Source organism: Mustela nivalis (assembly GCF_964662115.1).
Source record: "Mustela nivalis genome assembly, chromosome: 12".
Taxonomy (NCBI): Eukaryota; Metazoa; Chordata; class Mammalia; order Carnivora; family Mustelidae; genus Mustela; species Mustela nivalis.
In genome coordinates, this window is record NC_139031.1 from 44,433,269 (window position 1) to 44,452,970 (window position 19,702).

The 19,702-nt window shown below is 48.3% G+C and overlaps 1 protein-coding gene and 1 long non-coding RNA gene across 4 annotated transcripts in view; one reads left to right on the plus strand and one right to left on the minus strand.

The window, feature by feature from the left end:
- Positions 1-13,694, minus strand: part of MINDY4 (MINDY lysine 48 deubiquitinase 4) — a 102,702-nt gene extending 89,008 nt beyond the window's left edge. For all 3 annotated transcript variants that reach the window (XM_082692480.1, XM_082692479.1, XM_082692478.1), the window contains exons 1-3: positions 12,468-13,694; positions 6,461-6,580; positions 2,554-2,789 (exon numbers count right to left, since the gene is read on the minus strand). In XM_082692480.1, the coding sequence (XP_082548606.1) occupies positions 2,554-2,789; positions 6,461-6,580; positions 12,468-12,530 (419 nt within the window). In that variant the 5' untranslated portion in view covers positions 12,531-13,694. The remainder of the gene's footprint in view (positions 1-2,553; positions 2,790-6,460; positions 6,581-12,467) is intronic.
- Positions 9,898-11,632, plus strand: LOC309845763. The gene is made up of 3 exons (XR_014301499.1): positions 9,898-9,951; positions 10,347-10,734; positions 11,311-11,632. It is a non-coding gene; the product is annotated as an uncharacterized lncRNA (long non-coding RNA).
- Positions 13,695-19,702: the final 6,008 nt, after the last annotated feature.

Consider the following 19,702-nt stretch of genomic DNA (forward strand, 5'->3'; position numbering starts at 1 on the left):
TGTGTGTGTGTGTAGGGGAAAGACAGAGAGAGAACAAAAGATGATGAGATGCAGTGAGACAAGCAGGGAGAAATGACAAGAAGGAGAAGGAGAGCAAGAGATCCAGATAAAGAGGACTGGTAATTACCTGTGATCTGGGATGGATTGGCAAGAGCCCAGCACTACTCTGACACAGGCTGGCGGGTTTTCTACCATCAGATTCTGGCCTAAAGAGGCATTGATGGCCGCTCTGTGCCAAGCTGCTGATTACCAAGCACTGAGTCACCCATGAGAGAAGCAGTCATGTGTGTGCCATGGCGAGGGCATACTCAGCAGAGGAAGGGGCCACAACCAACTTGGGGAAATCGAGCACTTGCAGAGAAGGCGGCACTGAGTCTGAAGGACTTAGTGGGTAGGAGATAACCAGAATGCCCCAGGCGTTAGCACAGAACCCTGTAAAAGCAGGCCAGGCCCGGGTGAGCCAGGCAGCTGATGAAGGAAAGAGCTTTGCAGGTTAACCTTAGTATATATTTTACCCTGGAAGCCCTGGGAAGGGTCTGAAGGCCTTTCCACGGGGAAGCAGCACAGCCAGACTTGTTTGTGGGAAGCAGTTACTACCTCAGGTGGATGAAGGATTGGAGCAGGTGACCAGAGGCCTGGAAAGCAAGAGAAAGCCTGTGGGAGCTAGCCCAGGCAAGAGAGGAGGGTATGGAACTGAGGCACTGCTCCCAGGGCAGAGAAAGCAGGAAAGGGCCTAGTGTCATTAAGAACTCACAGAGGCCAAAATGATAGAGCAGGAGAGGTCAAGGATAACACCCAAGTTTGTAGCTTGGACAACTGGGTGGAACTCGGGAGCCTCCACTACTTCTCCTGGTTCTTTATTGCCTCAGAAATATTCATTTTTCCCAGCCAGGCAGTACGTGCCTTTGAAGGAAGAACCATCTTCTTCCACACCACCCTGATTCACCTTCGCATCTTAAGCCCTGAGTTAATGTTTTTAATGGTGCTCATTCTTAGGCAGCTGGAAGCCCAGACCCTACACCCTGACTACCCCCATGAAAGAAAAGGCTTCTCAACAGAGCTAGAAGGAAACACCCAGCCCGAGGGAATTAGACTCGCGAGCAACTGTAGGCGGTATATTAAGGTTGTAATTTAACATAACTGCTTTCCAAATAATGGAGGTTCAATCAAGAACAGCAATTCATTTTCTTCCTATGAGTTTCAAAAGGCCTTATTTTTCAGATGTTTCCATGTCTACTGCATTGCTTTTAGAATTCCATACCCGTTTTTTTAAGAAAATGCAAACAAAGCAAGTCCCTAATGCTGACAAACGTTAAACATTTGAATCATAAGCATCCTCCTCCATTCCCAAGGCCTCTGGGGGAAAGGAACAGTGCGCCTCAACAGGGAATTTGAAAGCATACAATGTGGGGGCTGAATACTGACTCCCCGAAGACGTCCAGATCCCAGGACCTGGGGATGTTCCCTTATGTGGAAAGGGACTTTGCACATGTGTTAAGGTTTGGGGATGGGGAGATGACCCTCGATCATCTGGGGGGCAGGCATTAGAGTCACAAGTCTCCGTGTTACAAAGAGGCAGGAGGTCAGAGTCAGGAGTAGGAGATGCCGTGATAGAAACAGAGGCTGGAGGGATGTGCTCTGAAGACGGAGGAAGCAGCCACAAACCAAGGCCAAGGAATGTAGGCGACTGTGAGAAGCTAAAGAAAGAAAGGACACAGATTCTCCCCCAAAAGTCTCTAGAAGGAATAAGCCCTACTGACACCTTGCTGTCAACTCAGTAGGACCGATTTTGAACTTCTGACCTCGGTACTGGAAGATAATAAATTCGTATTGCTTTAAGACACGGTGATGCTTAAATTTTATCTGTCAGCTTTGCTAGACTACGTTGCCTAGTTGTTTGGTTGGATACTAGCCTAGATGCTTCCTGAAGGTATTCTTTAGATATGATTGACATCTACATCAGTTGACTTCAAGTAAAGAGTTTATCCTAGGTAATATGGGTGCCTTGTCCAATCAGTGGAAGGCCTTAAGAGCAACAACTGAGGTTTCCCAGAGAACTCGGCTTCAAGGCTGTAACACAGAATATTGCCTGAGTTTCCCACATGCCAGTCTGCCCTACAGATTTGAGACTTGCCAGCTCCCACAATCATGTGAGCCAATTCCTTAAAATAAATCTCTTTATAGGGGCACCTGCCTGGGTGGCTCAGTCAGTTAAGCATCTGACTCTTGATTTCAGGTCAGGTCTTGATCTCAGGGTCATGAGATCGAGCCGTATGTTGAACTTCACATGGGCATAGAGCCAACTTAAAAAAATAATAAAGTTTAAAAAAAATTAATAAATCTCTATATAGGAAATATAAATCCAAAAAGATATATGTATATAAATACATATAATACTTGCATATATATATTTACATGCATTCACACACATACACACTTCTTATTGGTTCTGTTTTTCTGGAAAACCCTGACAGTTCCAGCCACTCGGTTTATAGGCACCGGTCACAGCAGCAACAGGAAACTAATCCACCCTGTAAACAGAAGAAGAGCTACCTGGCTTTGCTGGTTTCTGACAGTGACGATTTCCATGTCGCATCTTCGTCCGCAAGGTCATATATATTGACCAGTGTTGTCTCTGGGCATCTTGATGATAATCTGTTATTTTTCTTTGGAACTGGGAGTGCAGGGATTGGCACTTCTTGAGTGAAATTGTTAGTAGTATTTCCAAAGTGATCCAGAAAGTATCTGGTAATGAGTTCAAGGTTTGTTTTTAGAGGATTGTCCTTGGCCTATTGTTGGAAGAAAACAAAAATCATTAACCATGTGTACAGATTCACAGGGAGGGTGGAAAAGATGGCTAGTGCAATTCTTTGACATACTTTATCAGCTTCTCATTCATCTGTACATTCTTTCAGCAATTGTCCTGTGTTACAACAGAGATGGAAGACAAAAATCTCTACCCTGAAAGAACTAACATCCAATGCATGAGCCAGGAGATTTAATGAACAACTCTAACAAAATATGACATGAATAGGAAAATAACCAAGCAAATTTCCTCTTGGTTTTTCTCCTAGGAATAACTTTAGAAAATATACATCCGTTCATTAAAAAAATAAATAAATAAATCTTTAGGGATTGTTAACTGTGCAAGATAATAAACATCTGGGACCTGAGTATTCTCTTTGGCTGTGTACTCTGCATTTAACACTGGACACTGGGGACTGCAGGGACAGTGCCGCAGAAGGTTATTTCAAAGAACATAGGGAGGCCATTAGGACTGACTTAATCTACACCAAATCTCAAAAAAAACCTGAAACTCTTTAGTAGTTGGTTTTAGAAATAAAAGACATCAGGGGCATCTGGAGGGCTCAGTCAGTTAAGCCTGACTCTTGATTTCAGATCAAATCATTATCTTAGGGTCATGAGATCGAGCTCCAAGTCAGGCTCCATGCTGAGTGTAAAGCCTGCTTAGGATTCTCTCTCTCCCTCTCCCTCTGCCCCTTGCCCCCTCCACTTGTACTCATGCACTCTCTCTTTCTCTCTCTAAAAAAAAAAGAAAGAAAGAAAGGAAGAAATGACATCAGGTTTTCCCAACCTTGACTATGCCAAATATCACATTTGGAGGTTTTTAAATATATATAGTCCCAGGCCCTACTGTGTCTTATTAAGCCAGAATTGCAAAGATCAGAGTCCTGATTTCTCTTAAAATTCCTTTAAGTAATTTGGACAAACACAGATGTCCAAGCAGCAATCCACAGGCTGACCTTAGGCCATGTAACTGTGTCATTCCCCAGCCCACTTGCTCAGGAACACCAAGCTGCTGGGAAGTGTGGTCAGATGCGAGGCATTTGGTGAGTCTGCAGTCAGAGCAGTAAAAGGCCTGACAAAGGACCTGGCGCAGAGAGGACCCTCAGGCACATCCAGGCCTTCCCCTTTCTACCCCCGATCTGTGCAGCAGAACTCAGCCACCAACACCCACAGCCAGATGGGTTCTGACCAACAGCAACAGATTTATCAGGCAGTCAAAATCAGGGGACAGCTTTATTTTTTTAGCATGGGACCCCAAAAAAAAAACCCTGTTTTGTCTAAGTCTAAATGAAACTCATGAGGAAAAGAGTCGGGGAGAGATGTTATGTAATTTATTTCAACCTTCTTGCTTTTTCTTTCTATACGAGAGATTTATAGCCCTAGATGACCTGAATTATACTTTATGACTTTTCATAACATTCTGCTCAGAATAGTCACAGCCTTTATATGAATCTGGACACCCTTTTTCAAAACCTCAGTTTTACACAGGCATTTTTATATATCATATCCTTAACAGGGAAAAACAATTTACTGGAATTAACATTAAGTTACAGGGATTTCCTAGAATCAGACTAGCTTTGTGTGAATGTCAAAATCATCATGTAATAGGTAGATTAATAAATCTATTTTTCTGTAATATATAAAGTCAACTCATTATCTAATAACTACTAAAGACTACTGTATAAATCAAATAATCAAGGCACTTACCAAGATGTAATGAAAAACCCTTCAGCATCTTCAGATAATTACTACCTTAGGGAGACTATATTAGAGCGGAGGAGTCAAAGTCACTTGAATGGCAAAGATGATTCCAGGAAATTAGGTAAAGTTGCATTCACATAAAATCCCCACTGTACCAGCATGCTTAATTGATTTTCTTGTTACCTGTCTATCTTACTATGGAAAAAAAAAAATCTTTCTAAAATTTACAGTCCACACTCCTGCCTTACATACAATGCAGCAAAAGGAGATGGGTTGGATGGCTGCTGCCTGGGTCTATAGGACTCCAGCTGGACACTTAGAGGAGGCGGAGGGGCCCTGGTGCCACCCCTGGACCAAGGATGACAGGCATGGATCCGATGTTTTTACTGACCTGATGCTAGGACTGCACCTGGCTGCCACTGCCTTTTTCTCATCAAAGTCGGGCAGAGGAACTTCTAGCAACCTGCATGTTCCCCTAGGTTGATGGCATCCTTCATTTTATTGAGGGGAACTCAGCCTGAGCTCCCCCCTGGCCGAGGACGTGCATGAGGGTGGTTTTCTGAGGATCCTCCAGGTGTCTCAGAAACAGCCTTGGAGGGCACGGGAGGGTGGGATGTCACCCGCCCCCCATTCCAACCCAATCTGCTAAGATTTCAATTAAGTAAAGCATTACAATTACAGGAGGCTTGACCACCATTACTACAGTAGGACTGAGAATCGGAAGGTCTGGTTCTAGCCTTTCGCCTCCTCGGTAACTCACTGTGAGACCTTGGCCCCTTTTCTCTGGCTCACAGCTCCCCCAGGTGAGGGCCCCCATTCCATGGGTAGTTTAAAAGCTGCTTAGACCAGTCCTGGGGGGCTGCCTGCCTCAAAGGCCAAGAAGACAAGTCTTCTTCGCCCCCAATTCAACCATGGGGCTCCCCTTCTTTGTATTCCATATTTGGACTCCAGGAAATATCATCTTACTGCCTCTTTAAAAAATTATGATAAATGCTGAACTATAAGAACATGAAGTTCTTTCTAACGCTAACGCTATGCCCTACCACAAGGCAACCTCTGCTGGAGAGTCCATTTTTCGATCAAATTAGAAGATTCTGTCTTCATAGCAGGAAAAACCAATGAGGCCAGAATTGAAGCTTCATTCAGTCAGTCAGGCAGCCAATCGTATCTTCCACAAACACATAGAGATTATTTACTATGTCCTCGGGCAACACATGAAGTATGAGGATACAACAGTGAACCAAGAGATGCCAATCTCTGGCCTCCTGCTGCATCCAAGGCAGTGAGTGGGGAGGCAGGTGCTAATTAAACAACCACACACACATCCTGTATTATAAGTGTGCGAGAGCACAACAGAGGAGAACCACAGGATGCCGTGGAAAGCTTATAACTGGGTGAGGGGAGCGCAGGTCAGGGTGGATGAGGGGAAGGGATCAGGGAAGCCCCACCCTCACCCCCCAACCATTTGCTATCTCAACTCCAATGCCCCAGGCTAAGCTGAACCCAAGCCCCACTTCTGCCTAAATTAAATGTCACGGCAGACTTAAAAATAAGCTATTACTCAGAATTGGAGAAGGAAAATCTTACACAGGCTGGGAATGGAAAATTTTAGTAGAACCGAATACTATACTCTTATGTACAGTCTGACTAAAAACAGCCTCCTAGGGGAGGAGGGAGCACAGGGAATAACCATTAAGGGCCCAGGTTCAAAGGGAGCTTCACAGCCACACACGCAAAATACGCTCTTGGCGGGGGCCTGGGGCCCGACTGAGCCTGGAAACCCAGCTCACACTTGGGATTTGTCAGAACTTGGCTGGGCCTATTTCTCCTTGGCCACAGGCATGGCGAACCTCCTGCCACCCATCTCCGACAGCCTGGCAGGGTCCACAGGGGCTCTGACATTGCCAAGCTTGGTTCCAGAACACTACACCACACCTTCAAAGCACGTTACCTTGTTCTCCTTGTAGAGAAATTCAAGATGCAAAACCTTGCGGAGATCATTTCTGCTGTTTATGCTGAGGTCAGAGCGTGGGCGTTCCTGGTCCATGGTCACACATGTCTTCTTTAAGCCCTGAGGGAAGAAACCTGAATCATTATTTTCATTTTAAATCAAAACCTTCCAGTCTCCGATGGGGATTATAAATAAAAGACTGTTTGTGTCCTTATGATCATTCCTACCCTGCCTATCCTGCCTTCCTTGCAAGAATCTTGCAAGGACCAAAAACTGACTTAATTTATTTTTATATAACCTTTACTCTTGACATCTTCATAATTATTATTCTGAATCTTACAAGAACCCCATGGGCTGAGCTGAGGTTGGAGTTGCTGACCCATTTTACAGAAAAGAAAAGTGAGGTTCAGGTCACTGACTCATCCAAGGCTGGAGCCCTGGGTTAGACACTAGATTTGGAGCCACAGAATATGAAGCTTTAAAAATAAACTGAAGGCAAAAAAATGAGGAAAAGGCCAATAATGATTCCTTTTTCTCGGGTGAGAGCAAGGGTTGATCTGCCCGGGTAACACAAGAGAAGCCCATAGCAGGGGGTCCTGACCATCCAAGCCTGTGAGTCAGCAATGCCAGGACTGAGGCTCACTGGAAGCACGTGGTAAACGTCTGCTGAGTTCCCAGGGAGGCCATTACCAACATTCAGCCCTGACCATCCAGAAGGCCCAACTGAGACACACTCTGGCAAAGGTAAGAGCTATTCTTCCTGTGAGCCTGGCTTCTTTGTTCAAAAAATAACCACAGATGCAGCTCCCTGCCCGCCTCCCTGGGCCAGGGTGATCACCGAACATGGAGGAGAAAGAGACAGCTCACAGACAGCTCAGCCTGCCATTAAGGGAGCCCCTGACTCTTTGTGGATCAGGACCCTCACAGTTGCCAGGCCTTAACTTCTCCCCCAGGCTTTGTGTTCACAATCTCACAGAGGCTCCCACTGATGAGAGAACAGGACAAAACCTGCTGCTTGCCATGAAGTGAGGGAGGAAGAATTTGTGAAGAAAGAGGTATGAACACAACCCGGAACCAAAGGGAATAAAAAGGAAGTGCTAAGGAGGGGGATCAGAAAGAAATGGGTGTGCATGTTGGGGGAAAGGCAGGGGCATGGTTGAGTGCTCTAGGGAGAATGAACTGGAAGTGGGGGTTATAGCAAGCACCCCTGTTTCATCTGGGTTTCCCCCATGGCTTTCCTGCCAATCAGAGTGAGGCAGAAACCATGAGAGTCCCTCACCGCTGGACAACCCCTTACATCTGTCACCAGTTCAGATCTTGCCAAGCAAGTCTTGGCACATTTCACAAACTCCCTGGAACTGTGGTGCACACCGACATGTGAGAACTACTGGGGTAGTGGACAGGATGCCCTCAGGAAGCAGCCAGTCCTCAGCTCCACCTGGTCCACTTAATCTTCATCATTCAACAAACATTTCCTAGGCACCCACTATATGGTGGGCTGTTCTCAATGCAAGAGATACTGAGAGAATAAGACACACCTCACTCCTTCACAGAGCTGACATTCTGTTGGGGAAGCAGGAAAGGTTTCACAATTAGGTGACATTAAAGAAGAGACATGAGGACAGTAGGAAAGCAAGCCATGAAGACACTTGGGAGAAGTGTATTCTCGACAAGGAATAGCAAGGGCAAAAGCCATGTGGCAGTCACAGGAGGCCAGTGCAGCTATAGCTGCATGACCGGGAGCTGGAAATGAGGTCAGAGAGGCTGCCCAGATCCTGGAAAGGAAAGACCTTGTTGGCTTTTGTGAAACGGTGGGGTGGAAGCAGGATTTAAAAAGGAGCATGAACTGAGTTGTGTTTGTAAAGAATCACTGGCTGCTAGGCTGGGAATAGGTTTTTGGAGGTAAGGGATTAAGCAGAAACTAGTTAAGATGTTATTGAACAACTCATATGAGAGATGGAGTGGCTTGGACTAAGTGGTGGCAGCAGAGGTAGAAAGAAGTGGCTACATGCTCTGTGTGCTCTGCTGGTAAAGCCAACAGATGTACCAATGGCCTGGATGTGGGGTATACACAAAGGAAAAAAGCCAGGAATGATCACAAAGGTTTTGGCCCAAGCAACTAGAAAGATGGTGATACTGCCTACCAAAATGGGAAACTTACAAGGCATAGAGGCAATCAGGAATTGGATTTTGGACGTGTTGAGATATTTATTGGATGTCCAAGAGGAAATGTAAACTCAGCTGTTGGAAAGAATGTAAGAGTTCTGGGAGAAACCTGGGCCAGAGATAGGCATTTGGGAACTGTTGTCACATTGATGGCCCTGGAATCCAGTAGACTAGCAGAGGCACCTGCAAAATAGCAAGTGAAGAAGAGAAGAGAAGACTGAGTCTTGGAGACGCCCAACACACACAGCTCCAGGAAATGAGGGGGTCCAGCAAAGAACCAGAGAGGTTAGAGGAGGCAGTGCAGAAAGGGCTCTCCAGAAGCCAAGCGGAATGAGCTTCCGGGAAGCGAGACACAATCGGCTATGTCAAACACATGGTTAGACCAAGAAGTGTGAGGACTGAAAGTTAAAGGTCATTGACACACTTGACAAGAGTTAGTTCCGTGGATCGGTGGGGACAGAAGCCAGATTAGAGTGGGTCTGAGCAAGCAGGAAGAAGGATTAGAATCAAAGCACACCCAGTTCTTTCATGGGATTTGGCTGTAAGAGGGAGAAGAAAAATTGGCTGGAGAGACTTGGGGGTCAAGATGGGATTCTGCAGGAGCGACAAGGAGAGAAGACAAAATGTATGTGCAACAGAGAGAGAGAACTGCAGCAGTGCCCTCACGCAGGCAAGAGGGGACAGATACTCGGGGAGGGGGTGGCTTTCCCAGGAGTATGGAGAATTCACTCGCAGGAGCAGGGACAGAGGCAGAGTGAGGGTCCAGGCCCAGAAAGGTTTACAACTGTGGTGGTGCAGCCTGTCGGGAGCTTTCTCTGTGAAACAAGAATGGACAAGGAGCTGTGCAGTTGGAGGTGAGGGCAGGTGTGACACGGCCATCCCAGAGTGGAGAGAGGGAGCCGGCTGGAGAGCTATAAGCCTCAGGGGACTGACCACATGGTGGTGTGTTTATCTCCAGCCCCATTCAGGGCTTCAGGCCAGGTTGGGGGGGGGGGGCAGTAGCAAGGTGAATTTGAAAACTCAGGGTAGGGGGAGCATGAGGAAAAAAGAGAAGGGCAAGGGAGGTGAGCATGTTGTTGAGGGTGTGATTCTAACGATGGGTGGCTAAGAAGTAGGGAGAGATCACAACAGAGCCAGGGGCCTGGGAGCAATTGGCAGGAACTGTGGAATGCAGATGTGAGTGAGACTGAAGACCAGTTTATGACAGGCGGGCTGCTAAGGGAGGTGAGCTGCCAGTGAGGATGACAGATTACACAGATTCCGGAAAGGGTGGGGTGCGTATAGCAATAGGCCTGGGACATGACCGCTTGGAATGGGTGGCAGAGGTAGGATGGGGTCAAGTTGCTGCAGGAAGGGGAGGCTGGGGCACGAGGAGTCACCTTGGAGGACCCTGACACTGCAGGACTTTAGCATGACTCTCCCTGAGGGCAGACCATGCTTGGACAGGGGCCAGCATAGCTGGGTGTGATGTAGGGTAGAGAGCAGAGGACATGGTAGGGGAAGGTGAGGCCAGAGGCCCAGCCTGTAGCAGGGTCATAGAGTGCCTTGAGGCTTGGGTGAGGCCTTCCCTTGGATTTCATTCTGGTTGTAGTAAAAAGCCCATGGAAGGTTTTGAGGAGAGGAGTGACAAGCTCTCCCTTGCTCACCCTGGGCAAGTTTCTTAGCCCTCCAGTCTCATGCTCATCTTGCAGGAAAGGGAGTAAGAATTCCTTTCTTTCAGGACTGTTACGAGGATCTGAGAAAACAAACAGGCATCTAGAAGGTACCTCACACTATGATGGGAACTCTCCAGGTTATGCCTGCCTTGTGCCAAGCCCTGAAGGGGGTACATGGTCTCGGCACTGGAGCAGAAGGTGACAAGGACAACAGCTGAACTGGACTGCAGTCCCAGCTCTCTACAACTTTCTGAGCGGCTGTGGGCAACTCCTTTGTCAGGTCAGAGCTTCAGTGTGCCTGGATGAAAAATGGGAGGGAGAGGAGGCCCCATGAGCCACACACTGCCAAGACTCCACCCGGATCAGGTGTCAGCTCTGTGGACTGTTCTAGTGGGCAAGACAGGCAGACATATAAAGTGTAACGTGAGCGCCAAAGAGCAAGTCACAGACGAGGTAAGTCAGGTATTCCGACTGGAGTTATCCAAGAAGACCACCTGGAGGAAACAGACTTGGGGTGGGCCATGGGTGGAAGCGGGGAAAGCATGTGGGAGAAGCTGGAACCCACTTTGGGGTGGGTGGTACACTGGGATCAAGACATGGGGGAGCCTTAGAGAGCAGGTAAGGACTGTGGATTTCCTTTGAACTCAAGGAAGGCAAGGCATGAGGAAAGCTGACAGTTTTGCTTGGTGGTCCAGACTGAAAAGAAATGGTAATAGTGGGCAGCCTCACAGGATGTGTCACTGACATCCAACGTGGGCCAGGACTTGGTGACAAAAGGTCAACCAGCCATAAAACAGAGCAGATACAATGAAGCCACAGTGCATGTAAACATTTTTAAATGGAAAAAAAAAAAAAAAAAAAACTTTTAAAAAACAAAGACACTTTCAAAACAGATGCAGATGAGAGATGGGAAGGTGAAGACAACGCTAAATACAGGTACCTACTATGTGCATACGATGCTTAGGGGCTGACTATATATTATTAATCCCCATCATAAATCTGCAAAGGGTGCCTCTTTCTGTTTTACAGAAAAGGAAACTGAGACAGTGAGTAACGGATCCAAGCTCTCACTGCTAACCAGTTGCTGGTATTTGAACTGCCCCACCTGATTCCAAAGCCCTTCCAATTTTCCCTTCAAAAAACGATTTTCTGGGACGCCTGGGTGGCTCAGTTGGTTGGAGGACTGACTGCCTTCGGCTCAGGTCATGATCCCGGAGTCTCAGGATCGAGTCCCGCATCGGGCTCCCAGCTCCACCGGGAGTCTGCTTCTCTCTCTGACCTTCTCAATCATGCTCTCTCTCACTACTTCTCTCTCAAATAAATAAATAAAATCTTAAAAAAAAAAAAAAAAGATTTTCTTTGTATGTTTAACCTAGACAGCTGCCCATGGCCCCTACTCAACACGACACAGACACCGTGAGTGCCAAGCCCTCGGTCACTCTGCACAGATTGAGTTAGAATATGGAATAGTTGCTGCCCCTACACTGGCTTACGCGGTAACCTCCAACGACCTCTGTCCCACAGTGTCCCCACCTCCACTGCAGATCGCTTGCAAAGGACCTCCCCAACTTCTGAGCACTCCGAAAACTCTCCCGGTGCAACACAACGGAAGTTTAAAACAACCAAGGCTGCAACCTCAAGCTCCCACTGCCGAGGAGCACGACTGAAGGGTTCAACTATCGGGAACGCGTTTTGGCTCCTTGGGTTCCCACTGGGGGACCTTCTTTCCCGGGAGGGTGGAGGTGGCGGAACGGGCGACGGCGCCGGACTGCCAGGCCTGCGCCATGCGCTCCCAGCCGGCCGCGACAAGACGACCGTGGTTTAAGAGGCCGGGAGGAAGCCGCCCCCGGCCGCCACCCCCACCCCGGGCCGCCGCCCCCACCCCGTGCCGTTCCCCGTGCGGGTCCCCGTGCCACTTCCTCCGCCGGAGGGGCGGGATGCCAGCGCTGGACGGCGGCCGCGGGCCGGCGTGGCCAGTGGGCGCTGCGCGGGGCTGCGATGATTCCTGGGAAATGTAGTTTCAGCAGGTCCGGGAAAGGGGCGCTCCCGTCGGGTATCCCCGGGGCAGGGGGCGGCAGGAGGGAACTCTTCCTTCCCGAAGGCGTGGAGCTGGCGGGGGTACCCCTAGACTGCACCCTCACCCTGGGGCAGTGGCCCCGAGCGGTGGAGGCGGCGCCGCGACCTACCTTTCTGCTGAGGAACTCCCGGACCAGGGAGGCTGCCACCTCCTCCACGAAGAGGCTGTCCATGCCGCCGGCTCTGCCCACGAGGCCGCGCCGCCGCAGCCCAGGCCCCAGGTCCGTTGGGGCCAGTATGGCCGCGTTGCCTTGGTGACGGTGTCACCGGAGCCGGGAGAGCTCCTCCCCTTCATCGGAGCCCGCCGGCTGGGAGGGCGGGGAGAAGGGGAGGAGCGTGCTTCAAACTGGCTTTGGAGCCCAAGGCCTCCCAGGGCCCAGGCGTGGGCTCCCAGCTTGGTCCTGGCTCTGTCATGGCTCTTGCCTGCCCTCTGGGTGGCCTAAAACCAGCCACTGCTCCACGCTGAGTCCTGATTGCCCAAAATGGGAAATGCGGAGAATGCCTGACTCCCTGTTCCTGGAGAAGTAAATGCACAGTCAAGTGGCCCAGAGAGGGCCACCCACAGCACGACAGCTGGCTCCTGGGCTCGGGACCTTAGCTGGCATGGACTGCGTGGGACAAGGAGGCCCAGGACTCTGTGAACTCGGTGCTGAAATAAAAGGACCAGTCTCTCACCCACTTAGTGCCTGCTGTCCCATAATGATACTGCGGGTAATTGAGCACCAAGCATTCTATACAGGCGTCATCGAAATAAGGACCCAATCATTATATCTACAATTTACAAAGAAAAATATGCTTTCCGAGGGCCATAAAATGGAGGTGCTAAACAAAGCAGAGCTACAGAGCATGACCCCAGGCCCCATCAAATGGAATTTCTCTATGCCACAGACTAACATAAAACCAGCATTAGCCAAGAGGAGCATTGGCCTCACAGTGATCAGCTGTAATTTCTTCACCTACTCAGAGATTCAAGAGACTACTTACTTACAGAGCTTAGCAATGGAATTGAGTGGAAAAGTTAACTCCCAAAAGACTGCATACAGCATATCTTTGTGTAAATGTGAAACAACTTAAACCAGAAAATCATAATTTGTGGGGATATAATGCTTCAGTAAAGCCCTTTGTAATAAGAGCAAGGGAATGAAGACCACATGACTCGGAACAGTGGTTGCTTCCAGAGGGGGAGGAAGGGGTGCAGGGTGAGGGAGAACCACATGGGTACATTTAAGTAGTTGTCAACGTTCTGGGTGTCATTAGGGCATTTGTTTCTTAAGCATTTGTTATAGTGTTTCTATTAATTCGTTAGTTTAATAAAAGATGACCTTGTGGGGACCGATGTTGAGAAGATGTCATGAACCAAGGCAGATGATTAATTAATTCTATGCCCCAGAGGTCCAGAGGAAGGGAAGGAGGAAAGGGGAATGTAGGGACACTTTAGATGGCTTTGTCTCATAACACTGAAAGGGTTCTATGATGTGTGTGTGCACACATACATGGGCATGGGTAAAGTTCTACACATCACTATACAGCAGTGGTTCTAGGCATCTGAGTCTCTGAGCTCCTGAATTTGTGCGGGTCTGACCACAAGAGTTCTGGGGTCCCTGGCTTCTGCCTGGTGCCCAGTGGGGCTCTGGCAGCAGGGTCCAGCAGGCACAGTACGGGACTTGGAACAGGCCTGTGTTGTGAGGGTTGAGTTCATGGGCTGCTTCCTCCAAGATGCTCCAGGATAGAGACTGACTGAATGGATCCCCCTCCAACCTCAAGTTCCTTGAGAGCAGGACAGGCCTGGGCATTTACCTGGGTCAGAGGGCTCCAGAGAACAGAGGTGGGAGCTTGGATCTGACCAGGTACAACATGTCTGGACCAGCTGTTTTGGAAGGACATTGTGAAAGTCCTTCTAACAATGTGACCCTCAGTCCTTCCGAGGCATCTGGCCACCATTCCCAGAGGTCAGGACAAGGAGTCTATTCCAGGTTGCTCTTGGCAAGATGAAAAAGCGATTCCTTTATATGCTCTCCACACAGCCCCATTGGCCACCTCCCAATCTCTACTTTACATGGCCACCAACATGAGACTGGTGATGGAAGCAAGACCAAGCCTCAGCCAGGCCCTAGCAACATGAAGTGGGACAGCTGCAGTCCTGGTGAGATTTGGCCTTCCACTCTGCCCAAAGCACACAAAACCTCCTGGATGCCAGGGGTGGTCAGTCTTGCTGACTGTGCAGGTCTGTGCAGGAGGGCCATCCGGAGAGAGGGTGGAAGGAAGGAAGGAAGGAAGGAAGGAAGGAAGGAAGGAAGGAAGGAAAAGGAAAGGAAGAAGGAAGGAGAAAGGAAGGGGGGTGGGAAGGAAGGGAGAGAGGAAGGAAGGAAGGAAAGGAAGGGAAGAGGAAAGGAAGGAAGTTAGTTCCTCCTCACATTTGAATGTCAAATGGTAAATGAAGAATGATGGAATTAGCAAATCACCATTTGACAACCAGCATAATAATTCATTCAGACAAGAATCATCAATGAATGCTAAAACTAGTGGGTAAAAGCAGAACAGGACATTTACATAATCTCAAAATACCTCTCTGTGAGATATTTGTGAATTACAAGGTGAAAAACTGTCATGCTCCAGTAAAGCAAGTTGGTCAACATGACATTAAGGAAGTGGTCAGAGTCACCATCATCAGCAATGGGACAGGTTAACATCACGTCCCTCCTCATGCCCTGAAAGAGACGTTACCCCAGAACAGATATGCTTGCCAAAATGATAACAATAAGAAGAACAACAACATGCCTTAAAATTATTTGTTTGTCTCTCATGGAAATCTAGGGCTTATACTACAGAGCTACACATTATTAGGTTCTCTGTTTTTTTTCTATTCTTTCTTCCAGACGTGTGGCCTTGACCTTAGAGCCCAAGATGCCAGCATCCATGTTTGAGGTAGCATGTTGGAGTAAAGGATGAAGAATAAAAAGCAAATAGTTTGTGTGTACCCCATTTTAGAAAAGGTTTCCAGAAGCTGGCACAAAATACTCTGCATACATCACTTTGTCAGAACTCACTTGCTTGGTCACACCTAGCTGCAAAGGAGGGTGGGAAATGTAGTCTTTGATTGGCAGCCATGTGCCCAGCTAAAAAATTCTATTACTATGAAAGGAATGATGGGTACAATAGACGCAGGAGGTCAACTAACAACCTTTGGCACACTGATGTCATTTTGTTTCAAAATGGCCTATTTCTACACCCTTGGTCCTTTTTTTTTTTTTTTAAGATTTTATTTATTTATTTGACAGACAGAGATTACAAGTAGGCAGAGAGGCAGGCAGAGAGAGGGAGAAGCAGACTCCCACTCAGCAGAGAGCCCGACTCGGGGCTTGATCCCAGGACCCTGGGATCATGACCTGAGCCAAAGGCAGAGGCTTTGACCCTGAGCCACCCAGGCACCCCGCTTGGTCCTTGCTATTTGGATCTCAAATCACTGTACCCTTTCTACCTCAAATACTTACTGTACACACAGCACACACACCCAGTCGTGTGCCTGGATGTACGTGTTGCTCAGACCCCATATCCTGCAGACCTGGATCCCCAAACATGCCTGGGCCAGTCATGCTTCCTTGCCTGTGCATGACTTCAAATCTCCACACCATTTCCTATTAGGAGAGACAGTAGCCTACAGGAACTGTCCCATAGCCTCTATGCTAACATTTAAGCTGATTTAAACGGAGATAACCAGAATGTCCAACTTTTGTTCCTTCCTTCCTAGATAAGCAAATTAAAATGCCAGTGGTAAACAACTGTTTCTCTTGACCTTGGGCTTTTTCAGAGCTCTGGGGGTGCAGGGGGTGGGGAGGGATATTCAGGGTTTTTGAAATTTGCATGGAGTAGCAAGATGGTAGGACTGGTCAGTGTTTCTGATGGAGCCTGAGGATCACCACTCATGCACCTAGGAGTGCATGAGTGCATCACCTAGAGTGCACTAGGGCAAGAAAGGTCTGCGTTTAAGGGCAAAAATGGCAACAGCCACCAATATCTCATCATTGTGTCTGCTTCCTGGTCCCCAGCTCCACCCACCACCTCCACCTCCACCCCCACAATCACGTGGGGTGTTATGGTCTTGGGGCGGGAGGAGATTGGGAAATTGATATGCTTTTGGAACCTGCAGAGACTTTGTGGAAGCTTTTCTCCACCTCGGCACAGCCAAGGATGGCACCTGATTCCGGTAATATGGTCGAGTGGCAGCGTGGGGAGTTGGGAATCTCCTGAGACTCTATAACCAGCAACCTGTGTCTTCTCTGTTCATACTTGTGCCACTGCAGGCAGAGTGAAGTAGGCATGGGTCCTGTATTATTAGTCACATCACACAATATTTTCCCTCTGCCAGAAATGGCTAGCCCTTCTCCTCCCCATTAGACATTAGTGAACAACTCACTCTTAAAACCCAGCTCAAAGGTCACCTCCAGGAAGCCTTCCTGGAATTTCCCCTGCACCAGCTCCACGCATTCCTGGCACTCTGTGAGATGACAGTGGGGGCAACAGGTAAAGCTCTTAGGCTCTTGAGCTACACAGCCTGGCTCAGCTTCTTTGCAGCTGTGTGGTTTGAGCAAGACTTTTAACACCTATGCCTCAGTTTTCCCAACTGTAAAATAAGGAATAAAAGCAATACCTTCCACATGGGGCCTTTGGGAGAATTAAACAAGTTTTATATGCTTTTTAAAGTGGTTGGCCTTGGGGTGCCTAGGTGGCTCAGTGGGTTAAAGCCTCTGCCTTCTGCTCAGGTCATGATCTCAGGCTCCTCGGATCAAGCCCCGCATCGGGCTCTCTGCTCAGCAGGAAGCCTGCTTCCTCCTCTCTCTCTCTGCCTGCCTCTCTGCCTACTTGCGATTTCTGTCTGTCAAATAAATAAATAAAATCTTTAAATAAATAAATAAATAAGTGGTTGGCCTTATAGCAATGTTAGTCACAACAGCCAAAGGTGGAAATGATCTAAGTGCCCACTGATGGGTGCAGGCATAAACACAGTGGGATAGGCATTCCCTACGATGGAATATTATCCAGACTTAAAAAGGAAGGAAATTCTGCAATAGGCTACAGCATGGATGAACCTTGAAAATATCATGCTTGGTGAAACAAACCAGCCACAGACAGACAAACACAGCATGACTCCACTAGTGCCCGGTGCCCAGAGTAGTCAAGTTCATACAGGTGGGAAGGAGAATGGTGGTTGCCAGGGGCTGGGGAGAGAGGGAAATGGGGAGTAGTTCTTCAGTGGACACAGAGCTGTTTTTCCATGGACACAGCTTTGGAAGTTACAAGTGTTCTGGAGACAGGCGGTGGTGCAGTTTGTACAACAACGTGATTGCATTTAATGTCACTGACCTGCGCACTTAGAATGGTTAAGACAGTAAATTTTAAGTTATGTGTATTTAATCACAATGTTAAAGTATTTTTTAAAAGGAGCTCGCACGTAATAAATGCCAGGAGGTTGCCAGCTATGCATTTAGCACGTGATCTGTGTGTTTGTCATCTGTCCCTGTCCTCCAGGGTAGCCACTGAAGGAGTTCACCACTGGCATAAGGAACACTCCAGAAACAGCAGGAGGAAGGCTGAAGCTGCAGAACTCATGCAGGGAGAGATAGAATTGTTACAGAGAGAGAGGGGTACGGGACAAGGCAAGGAAAATCCCAAATGGAGACTAGTCCTTAAGGAGCGGTGTTAGGGAAGAAAACTGGCCCAGGACAGCTTGGGGAGCCCGACCTGAAACAGAGTTCACAGCACTGGGGAGGGCCACCAAGAAGAGCTGGGAGCCCTTCCTCCTCAGGCCTTGGGGGGAGGGGGGGTGCCTGCCACCATCATGCTGGACATGTGGTCACTTGTCTGCCCACAAGGGTGTCAGAGGCAGCTGTCACATGGAGGCCAGTGCCTACTGGAAATGGAGGTTGAGGCGCTGACCTCTAAGGACAGGCCATCATGCAGGTCCACCAGAGGAACTTGTGGAAGGGGTCTGAGGCATGAGGGTGGGTGCAGGGTGACCCCTTTCATGTCCAGGACACACCCAGTTGGCCATGCATATGTTGTGTCTGAGGATACTGCCTCCAAGCCAAGGGTCTCATACCAGGAGCACCCAACCTCCTTCTGCCTGTTGATCTTTCCACCACAAGCATTTCTAAAACCTGCTCAAATGCGATGCCTCTCCGGCCCAGTCCAGGGAAGGGTCCACTCCAATAGATACACATTGAGGAAAGGGCTGGAGCTGCTAGGGCTGACTAGGCCCCATGCAGGGAGAGTCCCAAGGAGAGGAGGGGCTTCTGCACACTTCCAAGCTTGTGGGGACACCTAGTGGAAAAGAGGGTACACTGACGTTGTCACTCCAATCTCTACTAGCTTGCTGTGTGTCTCTGGACAAGTCACACCCTCTCCCAGACCTCAGCTTCCTAAATTATTGAACAAAGAGATTAGACAAGATCATTTCAAGGGGCTGTTCCAGATCTCCTACAGGGAAATAATGTCAACAGTCTTTTGTGCAAAAAGCTTTTACTTGCCAAAGCACTTTCTCATCAATGATTTCTGGCTCCTAGAATTCTCTTGTAGATTATTGGATTGGATTCCATCTCCCCTACTTCACAGAAGGGAAACAGGAGGCCCAAACAAGGGAAAAGACTCACCCAAGGTCATCCAGCCAATTAGTGGCGGGGCTGAGACTAGAATCCTAGAATCTAGGTTTCTTGACTCTTAGAAGGGGATGTTATGTCCAGCTGTGCAGAGTACACCCCACACAAAGGTAGGGGTTGTGGGAGAAAGGAAGCTGAAAAATGCTTGAAGAAAAGCAGGGGAAGGGACCAAGTAAGCCTTAAGGAAAGGGTACCATTCTCGAGTTGGTCCATTCAGAAGGGGCACCTTGTTCTCAGAGTCCTTCCAAAGGGAGAGAAATACATTTCCCCAGTTGATCATCCCAGAGGGCCCCTTTCTATAATTTGTCCATCTCTAGGAGGCCCCTTTTCCTAATTCACACAAACAGCCCTGACTCCCAGACTGCGCTCTTTCCCTCTAGGCTGAATGACCAGATCTGAAACAGGGCTGCCACGTAAAATACAGAACGTTCAGTTAAATTTGAAATTTGATAAGCAGTAAATAGTTGTTTAGGATACGTATGTCCCACCAACTTGGGGACATGCTTTGATAGTGTAGATGTTCATAAATATGTGATAAAATTTATTTTTAAGGAGAATAATATAAAATTCACACTAGTGATCTCAGGTGGTGAATGCAGGGGGCAAGGAGTGGGGGAGAAGCCCATTAAGTATCACATCTGAGTACTCAGTTTGGGTGGCGGTTCACACCCCCACATGTAATATAGTCACAA